The sequence below is a fragment of the Lepisma saccharinum genome, chromosome 25 (assembly GCF_977018435.1).
Source record: "Lepisma saccharinum chromosome 25, izLepSacc3.1, whole genome shotgun sequence".
NCBI classification, from domain to species: Eukaryota; Metazoa; Arthropoda; class Insecta; order Zygentoma; family Lepismatidae; genus Lepisma; species Lepisma saccharinum.
In genome coordinates, this window is record NC_139253.1 from 37,108,444 (window position 1) to 37,121,164 (window position 12,721).

Sequence of the window (12,721 nt, forward strand, 5' to 3'; positions counted from 1 at the left end):
ACATTCAAACCATTTATTTATCTTACTAACAGGACAGACATACTTTTCAGCTCAGGCCTTACTTAATATTTAATCTATATATATAAAAATGGATGTATGTGTGTATATGTGTATGTACGTTTGTTCCGGCATAACTCTCGAATGCCTGGAGCGATTTCAACCAAACTTAGTACATGTATCACTTACAATATGGAAAGAAGTACTGTGGGGGTAAGACACCCCTGGCACCCCTAGGGGTGGGAGTGGGAGTGGGAAGGGGTGACATGTAAATATAATCGAAAACAACCGATATTAGTGTGGATCCATAGTTTTCGAGGTCGCTAAGATGAATAGTGACACTCCCAATGCCATTCAACTCCAAGTTCATTTTACACTATAGTTAGAAATCATTATATTCCTGTCTAATAGAAGATTGGGAGAAATAAATACCCGGGCAATGCTGGGCAATCAGCTAGTGATAAATAAAACACACACCACATAACGTACACACCACACTGAGCTCAATACATGATTTTTGCAAGTAAATTTATTCTTTAGAGTTAGCATTCAAAATACATCTAAAGGGATTAATTATTCAGTTCTCTACAGGTGTTTATATACTGTTTATATTCTACACAGTCTATATCCAATAGTAAGCAGTGGCACTCACTTCTTATTTCACACAACACTACCAGACAAAATTAAAATTCCACATTTTTGTGGCAGTATTGTCACCTGCTAGAAATGAATCATGTATAACACACATGAGTAATTCTTACCTCTAATCTGCTTTCAGAATTTTCATCCCTGTTCACTAATGTATTCTCTACATCCTCTATTAACTGACTCTTTCCAGTTGACGAGATGTGATTCTCAAATACAGTATTGTTTTCTTCATCTGACGGCCTATTTTCTGTGAAGTCACCAATGCTTTTTGTTGGGGAATGTGGAGTTCCTGAAAAAAAATATGCCAAGATCAAATTAGTTAAGATAATTTTAAGCTGCTTGTACTTGAAAATGCCTCCAAATTAATGCATTTTAATTGCAATAATGCTTCATTCAATGTAACAGTATCAAATATATTAATAATTAAAAAATAATTTTAAAGTACTTTTATTTGAGATAATAAAACTTAATTTCTCTCCAATGTGGAAAAAAGTTGTCATTATTTTTCTTCTTATTTTGATTTTTAACAAATCACTATACTGGTACAGTTCATATATTCTACAAGTAATTGTATTATTCCAACATCAATCATACTCAATGACAAAAATATAAATAATGTGTTCAACACATGGGTATTCATTTATTTCAGATTCTTTCTGAAAATGTTCTTTGTTGTAAATAATCTATGCTTAGAACTTCTTTTAGTCATCAAAGTAATATTGTGCAAGGCAAGAACCATTTTCGTGAAGTGCCCTTTCCAAGATCTTATATGAGTAGTATAACTAAACAAGTAATTGCAACAATAGTATTTTCTCTCTTTTATTATATATATATATATATATATATATATATATATATATACCAATTACAACTTATGCTATGTGGCAATAATTTCCCTTGCATGTAATCAGCGGTGGCGCCAGGATCATTCATCTAGGGGTGCTGAGGGGGTGCGAAAGAAATTTAGGGGGTGAGATTCTGAAAATAAGGAAAACATGAAACATGCATGCAACCTTTAAACTGCAGGGGGGGGGGGCAAGGACAGTTTACTTTCCCTTGGTAGATAAGGTTTAGCATTGTGTGGGGGCAAAAATAGCAAAAATCGGGGGGCAACTGCATCCCTAATTGCCACCACTGATTAATATAAATTACTGACTGAAATTAAAATATATGTGTGAAATATATAACTTTAGATTGACATTCATTTACCAGGGGGGCTGTGCCCCGTTGCCCTCACCCTGGATGTCCATGAAGATATGTATTAAGTCTTATACTTCAAAAAAGTGGTCGTACAGTGTAAACATTCAGATACACATTGCAGTCTTATTGAACTATGTAGTGAAATACAAAATTAAATCATCCTGCCCTTAAAAACATAATTTTTGAACCTTTTCAATGTAACCAATGAAGGCACAAAATACATAGCACATTATACCTTCCATCTGCCACAAGACAAAAACGCGAAGAGCACAGCAACTTTGTCATCTTTAAAATCCCTTCTGTTGCAGTATCCCCAACAACGAACTGTAAAATTTCTTCATGAACATTGGGCCTCTTCCTAACAGTTTTTGAAAAAGCTTGAAATAGTACGTTTACTAGAAATGTTACATGGAACAAATACATAGATTAAGAAGAAAACTACCCTTCATGTTACAACTTGCATTAAATAATTTCCCGTGCACGACCTGGTGATACCTTAAAAGCAGTTGAAATTTTTTCTCCAGTGTAAGGAAGAACAAGTAGGCAGAAAACAAACCGTGTATGTATGTATATATATTAAAAGGCAACCCCTCCCACCGGAACTTTTCATGTGACTTGTACTCTTCCAAAACAAGAGAGGCAAGACAATAGTCAATTTCTATTCTTATTTTTCAAATATAAATTTTTATTTGTCGAAAAGAGTATTGGACAAATGGTAAACATGTAATAATACAACATTTATTGTACTTCAGAGAGGGAAGAGAGTGCATGGAGAACCGCTGGTGAAATGCATCTTCAAACTGCCCTCTTCGAAAATGGTGAAGATGTCAAGTTTGGAAAACAAAATCAAGGAAAAGGGAAGGTTCTTTCTAAAAAAATCAATAAAATATTGTAATATTCATTTGAAACTCACAAAATTTACAAAATGTAAAAGTCACAAATTTTAATTTCTCGAAAAATAAAGTCCATTCCATTCCTTCTTCCTTCCTCTCCATTCGATTTTAACGAACTGAGAAGTGGAGAAGAATTGGAAAGGCTAATCCCTTTACAACATGAATATTTCAAGTCGACAAAATACAAAAGATTGAAAAAATTGCCCCACTTCCCGTAAACAGAAAGAGATCCCTTTACTGTCATTTACAATAAAATTGGCTGTCAGAAAAATGTTGCATTCTAAACCTTTTTTTCTTAATAAAAATTAAAAACTTAAATTTTATTGCAAACAAATTATAAACACACTTCCGACTTTGCTTTTGGATCAAACCTCTTGAATATTTCAAAATATGAAAAATTATTTTTCAAAGTTATTTCGTTTAATTTTATTTTGTTTTTATAACTGAAGAGGCGAAACATTCCTGGAAAGAGCACGACAAAAGTGTATGTATGTATGTATGTATGTATATATATACACACACACACACATACATACACACAGGAATAAAAAGGTAAAGGTAAAGTGTTCCCCTGTGCATAGCACCACGAGGATGAAAAAAGGTGCCAGAAGGGCAGATAAATACAAATGAAGAAGGAGACAGTAAACACTTACCACATTAAAGGAAAAAGTTTGATATTTCGTAGCCTAGCCCACATTCTCAATGGAGAAGAAAGAGGTTCACAGAATGACGAAGAGTAGGAGCACAGAATACAACTGTAGCGTTGATATAATGTTGCCAGAGAAAGACGATAGGAAACAAATATAAGGTATTTTCACCAGTGTTTACTGCATAGGGTGGGTGGTTTCGGGGAAGAAGGGAAAAGGTTATTGGTTGACTAGGTTAAGTCCGGGGGGTACAGTGGTGTGCATGCCTGATATATAGGCCCTTTCCCATCGCCTGCGGAAAGACGTGTCTGAGTGGGTGGGGGGGGGGGGTAAAAGATGGATTATGGCAACACGGAAACAGTTGTTGAAGGTGGTATAATGGCTGTTGGGTGTGGATGGCAACTGTGAAATCAGAGTTTTGGGTGGAGGAACGGTGATTATTGATTCTTAGATTCAAGGGGGTGGAGGTTTCGCCCAGGTAGAAGTTGCTATAGATTTGGCAGATGAGGGTGTAAATCAGGTTGGATGAGTGGCAGGTGCCCTTGGGGTGAAGGGTGAACTCACCTGGGGCTGTGGGGATCAGGAGGGTGGGGGAGGTGATGAGTATGGGGCAGGTCTTCCACCTGGGTTTGTTGCACCTGTGAGCTGGGGGAGTGGTGTGGAAGGGGTGGGAGTGTATTAGACCAATATGTTCTTGAGGTTGGGGGGGCGATGGAAGACGACCCTAGGTTTATCCCGAAAGATGTCCCTGGTGTCCGGGTCACTGTGTAGGATGGGGAGGAGGGAGTGGAGGGTATGTCTGATTTTCATGATGTGGGGGTGGTATTGGGTGATCAGAGCAGGGGGATTGGTTTTGGGTTGTTTGGTGCGGTTGTGGGAGGTGGCTCTTGTGATCTGTTTGTTGATGAGGGTGGAGGGGTAGCCACAGTTGGTTAGGGCTTGGTGCAGGCGTAGGTTGTAGTTTTGGTGGGATGAGGGGGATGAGTTGAGGCATTGGCCTCTGAGAGCTAGGGAAAAAGGGATAGCTTTTTTGGTGTGGTAGGGGTGTGAGCTGGATTAGTGGAGATACTGGAGGTGGTTGGTTGGTTTGATGTGTATGGAAGTTTCAAAGTGGTCTCCCGCAATGTGGATGTCCACATCTAGGAAGGTCCCTTGGTATTTGGAGTGGAACCAGGTGAATTTGAGGGTAGTGAAGTTGTTCAATTGGTTTAGGAATGTAGTGAGGGAGGGTTTGCCAGAGGACACATTAAGCTATAGGCAATTATCAAAAACCACGAACAGCTCGCTTAAGAAAAAATTCATAACAGCAATGCTGACGAAAGGAAAAAAACAGCCGCTGATCTTTACAGAGGCTGCCGCCAGTACAGAAAAGTATCAGCACCTCTTTCAGAGCTTGCCTGTTGCATACAACAAAAACGGTCTTACTTCAGTATCTATCATTTGGCACTCAATATGACAACATGAAATAATATTACATATTAATGTTAGTGTTTTCAGTTGAACGTAGGGGGTGCTGAAGGGGGTGTGAAAGAAAATTAAGGGGCATGCAAGCACCCCTTGTGCCCCCTGGTTCCGCCCCTGCATGTAATATGTGTAAAAATTGTTAAAATAAATAAATGCAGACTTTTGTGCCTGTAATAATCATTGAAAATGTATTTTAAAATAAATGTATTGAAGTACTGAATATGTATCTAATAATAAGTAAATTCATTTACAGTAGCCATATCTAATGCAGACTTGCCACATAGCATTTTATCAGAAGGTGAGTTTGGTTTGAGTTGGTGTTTTTAAGTCCACTTTATGCACAGTAAGGCTAATCGGGACTGGACCTATGGTTTAAAGTGGGATCCGAACCACTGTGCCATGTGCTTCCACCGGGTATCGAACCCGGGATTTATCGGAAGATGCACAGTTAGTATGAAGAGACCATTTGTCTTCACAATGCTGAATCAAAGTTGAAATTTTGGAATTTCCACCAGCAATTGAACACATTCAAAAATTCTTGAACCTAGGCAAGAGCACTAACCATTTGACTACACAGTAGCTCTCTCATAAATAAGACACTGCTTGTAAGTGTAATGGTTGTGAGGGAAGGATGCTCAAATTATCAATTTCAGCTGGTACAAAATTCAGCAATTGTGGTTTAACTTACCACTCTTTCCTAATTTGAGCAATGTTGTGAGAGTGAACATCTACGGGCTTCAAATTTTAAACCATACATTCTAAAAATTGATAAAAATCAAACTGGATGCTGCAACACAAATGGAGAAAGATGGCAGAATACTATACCTTAAAAGAACTTCTTAACTGCATAGGTGCAGAAGCTCCAAAATTTTGAAAATTTTGCAACCCAAATTTGTACATCTGGATACAAAATGAATGCAAGAACTTGCAAGAAGAACTTCTTTGTAGTGAAAACCCAATGAAGAAAATTATAAGAATAAGAAAATATGAAAGAAAAAAAAATACCCTGAGACAAAGATGTTACCATGAACATGCTGTAATCCACAATTAAATATTTAAAGAGCTTCTCCAGAGCTTACAGAAGCACTTAAAAATGTCTATCTTACCATCACCAGATGCTAATCTCGCAGTATTGTTAGCCGACGCCTCTGAGTTCTCTTCTTGTTTGTGTGTTGGAGGCACAACCCCCATTCTTGCTTCTGCTATTAACTTCCTGGCTCTCTCACGTAACTGCTGTTGCCTTTCGTCCTCAGCCTAAAGGTCAAGAAGGAATACAAACAGTTGTATTAATTAAAATTTGAGATAGATGGAAAGAAAACAAGTATTTGCAAACAGTTTACACATCAATCAATCACCTCCCATATAAATAAGTTTCAACAACCTAAACAAATTTATGTAGAAAAATGTTAGAAAAACAACTTTTCAAACAATTTATACTACTGTAAAATCTCATTCATAACAGACTTAAAAGTACGAGAGTAGAAAACTTCTTACGTCACGTGCCGGCAACATATTTGTTAAAACACTAAATTAACACACAAACAGCATGACGAAAAACAGTTTGGAGTTCTTCCGTGCTTTCGACTCCTTCACAGAGTCATCTTCAGGGCTGGTCGAGGGAAGACTGAGTGAACGTGGTTGGAACTTCCCTCAACCAGCCCTGAAGATGACTCTGTGAAGGAGTCGAAAGCACGGAAGAACTCCAAACTGTTTTTCATCGTGCTGTTTGTGTGTTAATTTAGCGTTTTAACAGACTTAAAAGTGTTCAAAATACATACTGACCTAAACTTGTACACTGTCTTCTTCTTTCTTAAGAAAAACACTTTATCAAATTTGTTATCAAGGAAAGCATATTAAAGCTAGGACTTTGATACTGATACAGGAAGTTTCAGATCAAATTAACCATATTACAAGTTCGTACTTTTCTAGAAATTGTATATCCTGCAGAGTGCACAAAATGCTGAACAAATCTTCACAAAGCCAAATATCCAAGAATTATGCAAAATGCACAATTTTCATTAAATAACAGCTATTTCATTTTCTGATTACCTAGCAGAGATACAATTAGGGCTGAACAGATACTAATGCCGATGTACCTCTATTGGTCGACACCAGGGGTATTTGTATTGAAAGAAAAAAGTTGAAATGCAATCACCAATACCGACAGATGCTTTCTGGAGCCACAGCCTTGCTGGGTTCACAAAAAATACCTTGTGATACTTTCACAGGGTCTAATTATCTTGCAAATTATGCAAAATTTTAATAAATTTAGCATCAATATTGTGTGCCAAAAATGATCCTACAATTATCGCTTAACGTAATTTTTTGAATATTTTAAAGCAAATGTGGTATGTTTATGTGGTACAATTCATACAATAAGTTGTATAAAAAAGCTGTGGCACTTACATACGGTACTTTTCATTCAATTTGAAGTTCCAGTAATAATAAAAAAAAAAATGCCCTTGACCTACATCACCCCTAATTTGGATTGTTATATTCTAATCTTAATAACAATTCTGAACAACTTCAAACAGCTATAATGCCAAGAACTGGTATTGGTGGGTTTCAATTACAATTACCTTGCTTGAAAAGTAACTCTACAGAAGACAATGTTTCATGTATGAGCTGCACGCATAGTGTTCTTTTCCATTTATGATCAATTAATTAAAATAACTTTTTTATATATTAGATTATAATTAATGTTGTTGTTTGCTTCCAGAGGCTGATAACGTTTTTAACTTGGTCAACAATTCACTCATTCTTTCTGTCAAGTTTTAGGTTAAAGATAGGGTAGAAAGGTTAAGAGACATAATTGTTAATTCCGGTCTTTGTAACTTACTTACTGATCATAAAAAAGTAGCTCTGTTACTGCTGTTGCTACTAAGAAATAGCGCCTGTTAATTGATTCTTATTACTTTACGTTGTTCTTCTGCCACTTTTGGCTAATTGCGATTAAGATGAGTGATGATATGATGAAACTAAATAAAGTACACTCACAAAGAACAGTCATGCCCAAGCTGGGATTCGAAACTGGGAACCCTAGCATCGAAGCATGCTGTGCTCACAACTCTGCCACAGAAGTTGGCAATAGTGCAGGTTACTCCCGAAGACTGGTGTGAAGTGATTTGCACCATAACTGAATCTTCATTGAAGTTCTGGTTGTTCTCTAAAGATACTCTCCTGACTGTTCCTTTATCACTGTTGAAATATGGAAATATGAAATCATATTCTGTGTGTTGCTAACGCCACTTCATATTATTATCACTCTACAGGTTCCCAACTCTTCGTTTCACCAATATTTTATTGTCTTTTATTATAACTGACTGATGATGAACCACTTTGAAATATGCTCCTAAACCTAGTGAAAAATCATTACCATGCTTAAACAAAATTCGATCTCAATCAAGATAAGCATACAAAATAAGCAGAAAAACATGAAAGAAAACAAAACTTATCTGTACCCCATTCGTCTGAAAACAAAAATGGCAACTCACCTGTCCAGGAGATTTTGCCTGCTGAATACTTCCCCTCACAGCAGCTTCCCTCCTAGCTTGCTCTAACAACTGTCGTGCTCGTTCTCTCAACTCATCATGCCGTGTTAGGATGTGCTGTCAAATATTACAGGTGTTTAAAAAGGGAAACATCACACGCCTCATGCCACAGAAACAACATTTTAGCTAATTTAAAACTAGATTATTATCCGTTCCAGTCAGTATGGACTTTGGTTAACATAAAGGCACACACTATTTGGTTTGTCTAAGTAAATGCATGAAAGGTTTCATATTTATTAGTATCACACTTAATATGTGGCAAAAGTTAGAATTTATAAAAGTCAAATGTGACACACACAAACACAGAGATAATAGGAGAAAACCTCAGAATACAACTTTCCTAGTATGATCAGTAAGATTGAGGGACTATTAAGTATTGAAGATTAAATTGAATTGAGTTTTTAAGTCTGCTTTATGCACACATAGGCTAATTGGAACTGGACCTATAATTTAAAGTGGGATCCGAGCCACTACGTGCCTCCACCAGGTATCAAACCCAGGATGTCTTGATTACAAGGCAACAACGTTACCACTACACCATGGGGGAGGCCCCAAGTATTGAATATGTTCAAGTTCATTATCTACCATTGTTACACTGATCGAAACATTCCTGACACATGTACAGCAGTAAGCGCATGAGATCCCTAATGAGGGGAGGCAGGGGTAAAGGAAAAGACTGGCCCATTTGCAGATTTTAGGGGAGGAAGTTTTCCACTGCCATCAGTGTCCCTTTGGTGTGTGGGAGTTGATTTGTGTTATTGTGGTTTCCTAGGAGTTATGGCAGGTGAAACGTGCTACTGTGCATAGTGAAGCACGTGAAACTGTAAGCAAAGTAATTGATATCCATGACCGTGAATTTGCAGAAAACAATATTTGGTGCAAATTACTCAGAGCACGAAGCACGAGTTTGCGGCAACAGACTGCTGCTGCTTTTTTCAGTGTACATAATATTGTTGTATTGTTTATCCTGTACATTATTAAGCCTGTGTGTAAAAGAAGTTTGAATATATGGCAACTTGCGTTGCTTCACCTTTTACAGCGAGACCAGTGTGTTTCTGTCTCAGGATCAGTGGTTTATTGATGCCTTTATTCCCAAGTTTGTAGAACAGGTCTTTGTAAATAGAAGCCATGATCCTGATTAATGTAATATTTATCCAACCTTTTTCTTTTCCAAGATGGATACACTTAGCACTCCAACTAAGTTTTTGACGTATTAGTTGAACAAAGTATTTTTAATGAATGAATTCTGTGAACCTCGTGTATGAATACATACCCAAGTTTATTGAAAGCATGTTTAGTACACCTTGACTACCATATTTTCTTTTCATCCAATTCCTAGCCTCTGCTTTTCTTTTAATTTTGGCAATTGGAGTTTGTCTGCGCAATGCCTTTGAGGAACAAAAGCCTACTATCAAGTATGGTAACAACTATTGTGTGAGGTGAATGGGTAATGGATGCATGGTCAGCACATCGGATAAGCCACTGCTGTTTTCTGTCTTTCAAGATCTTAGTCAGCATTAGGGATGTGACGAAGCTGAAAATTTACCGATGCCGATGTACTCACCGATAATTTTTGGAACCGATACCGATGCCGATATTTAACCGATTCCGATACATAAGATTATTAAACAGAAATGGGATGTTATTTTCAGCATGACAAAAATAAATTTGCTATGTACATTTCTATTGCATATCATATGTATATACATATATATTCTCAAGAGATGCGAATGTACATTTGCATCTACAAAAGGTGGTTATGTGAACCTTTAAGAAGAACATGTAGCTATTCTCAAGAGATTTTACATTAATAAACAAGCAGTTCTTTGAAATGCAAAATGAATTCCTGTTCTTACTGTTGGAAATTTACTGCTACTAGATTCAACTTCAGAAACACGAGTTTTGGAAGCACTTCAGGAAGTAACCTACTTCTTCTCTTATCGCAATTCTGTTCAGCAACACTGAACACTCAATCACTGAATACTGATGCAGCAGGTATGCCCAAGTATTTTCTCAGCACTTGCTTCAGGTTTGAATAATCACTTTTGAATTTCCAATACAACAGCAGATCCTGGTTCAGCAATGTACCTTTTTATTTCCGATTTTGAGTTAGGTTGATCCTCTGAATGAGAGTTTGCCTTTGCAATAATTTGATTACAAAAACTCTACAATAATGATGAATCTTACAAAACTAAAATATAAAACTTATTAGAAGGTAAAACTCTAGTATAATCTGTACCGGTTTAAATATCGAATTTTTGCCGATACCGATATGTCAATTTCTGCCAATTTTTATACATCTGTAATCGGCTTCAGCACATCCCTAGTCAGCAACTACTTCTCAAAAAGCTCCCCAATTTTCCTCATGTGGCTAGGCTAACACAGGTATTTTTTTGTCCCCCCCTGGAAATTAAACCTGGGACTACTTGTACTAGAGGCAAGTGCACTAACCATTTGGCTACATGGGAGCCCGGCCCCCTCACTCACACACACACACACCAATATTCAAATTGTCTTCTTAAGAGGGGGAAAGAAGTGCTGATCAGTATTATCTTAGGTTTCTTTTTTTGTGAACTTTAAAATATCTCAATCTTTGTTTGCAAATTCTCAGAAAAGTGTAACGTAACATATTGTGGTGACATTTTATACTGGAAGAGTATTTTTCCTTTTATAGAATTTATTGGTGAAAGGTGTTAATGGATGTTTAATAATAAAGATTTTCATATGTCTCATTTAAATTTCATTGCTATGGTTAAATTCCTAAATATTAATAAACACGAATGCACCTCATTTCTGTTATTTTTTTTATCAAGTAGCAAACAAAAAATAATAATAATACACAACCAACGCTCAAAAACCAGACAAAAACTGCTACCACTTTTACTCGCCAAACTCTCAGATTATCTTCACATGACCGAACGTTCGCTATGATTGATTGTTACTACAGCATCTAGCAGAGAAGTAAGTTGCAATTAAAACACGGTCTAGTTGTCAAAAACAGCCAGCCCAGCAGCCATCATTTCCAGCCAGGTAGCCAGTCCAGCACCAACTAGGACATTCCTATTCAAAATCCAGTTTCGTGTGATTTGGCCTGTAGCCTATGGTACCATTTCCTGGCTTACATAGGCTTCCTTTTTAAGTTTCAGGTAGCTGGATATTTTGTAGATTCCAGCAAGTTTCACTTGAAGAAACTATGAGTGATACAAACGACTAAGAAAACGTGAAGTAACATGTAGTTCCCAGAAGTGATGTTGATGTAAACTATGCTATAAGTTAAGTTCCCTGGTGAAACTGGCAGATGTTTAAGGGAGATTCCACACAGAGGTGATATGCAACACATGTCCCTTGATTTCACTAATTGAATGCAGTCTTGCGCAGCCTGTCATGCTGCTACGGTGTAAAACGTTGCTGTTGATTGGCTTGTTCTCAAGTGACACGTGTCATGTCATCCAGACTGCTAAGTATTAGCGATAGCATAATTCAGTGTAAAGGAAAACATCACAATGAACAAGCGCTCAGTAGCCATAAACATGACAAACAAATCGACAATTCTAAGAAGGTAAGGCATAACTTACACCACATTTCACTAAGTAATAAAGACCAGTTTGCCATGTACTTACTTTGTTCTCCAGCTTTCACCACATCATGTGACTTCCTCACGAGATAGGATAAGAATAGTCAAGATTTAAGACATGGGAAGGTAAGTTAAGGTTAAAAAGATAAAAAGACAGTCAGTTGCCAGCCAGACATGGAGTAGGAAGGAGTGACAGGGCATTGCACCTGTCTTTTATCGTCTTTTTATCTATTTAACCTTTTTTAAACCTTAACTTACCTTCCCATGTCTTAAATCTTGACTATTCTTGTCCTGTCTCCTGAGGAAGCCACATGATGTGGCGAAAGCTAGAGAACAAAGTAAGTACATTCCAAACTGGTCTTTATTACTTAGTAATTCTAAGAAGTTTTACTTTTTGTATCAATTATGATGTAAAAAGTGGAATGCTGTTTAGCAGAATTTTCAATTTATAGTGCCTTCAAATAGTATTCTCTCCTGTTACAAAATTGCAACTTGCATAACAGTTTTTGATCATGTAACATGTAAAGTAGTTTTCTTGTTCTTCTTGAAGGTTCGCATAACCACTTCTTGTACATGCAAAAAAATCTAACAGTTATTTTTAGTGGTTTTTATTTGATTTTATCTGCGATGTTTCTTTCTGGTTTCCCTGAACTTTTTCAAACTACACATGCAACACAAGTGAGTGACTAGCCATGTGAGGTTGTGTTGTTGTATGCGTAGCTTGAAAAAGTTCTGGGAAACCAGAAC

General features: G+C 37.0%; 1 protein-coding gene across 7 annotated transcripts in view; it reads right to left on the minus strand.

The window, feature by feature from the left end:
• Window positions 1–12,721, minus strand: part of LOC145978514 (EH domain-binding protein 1-like) — an 83,969-nt gene that overhangs the window by 15,216 nt on the left and 56,032 nt on the right. For 6 of the 7 annotated variants that reach the window (XM_083111148.1, XM_083111151.1, XM_083111147.1 and 3 more), the window contains exons 15-17: window positions 8,344–8,457; window positions 5,956–6,103; window positions 759–934 (exon numbers count right to left, since the gene is read on the minus strand). In XM_083111148.1, the coding sequence (XP_082967274.1) occupies window positions 759–934; window positions 5,956–6,103; window positions 8,344–8,457 (438 nt within the window). The remainder of the gene's footprint in view (window positions 1–758; window positions 935–5,955; window positions 6,104–8,343; window positions 8,458–12,721) is intronic. The other variant, XM_083111152.1, reaches the window with a different exon arrangement.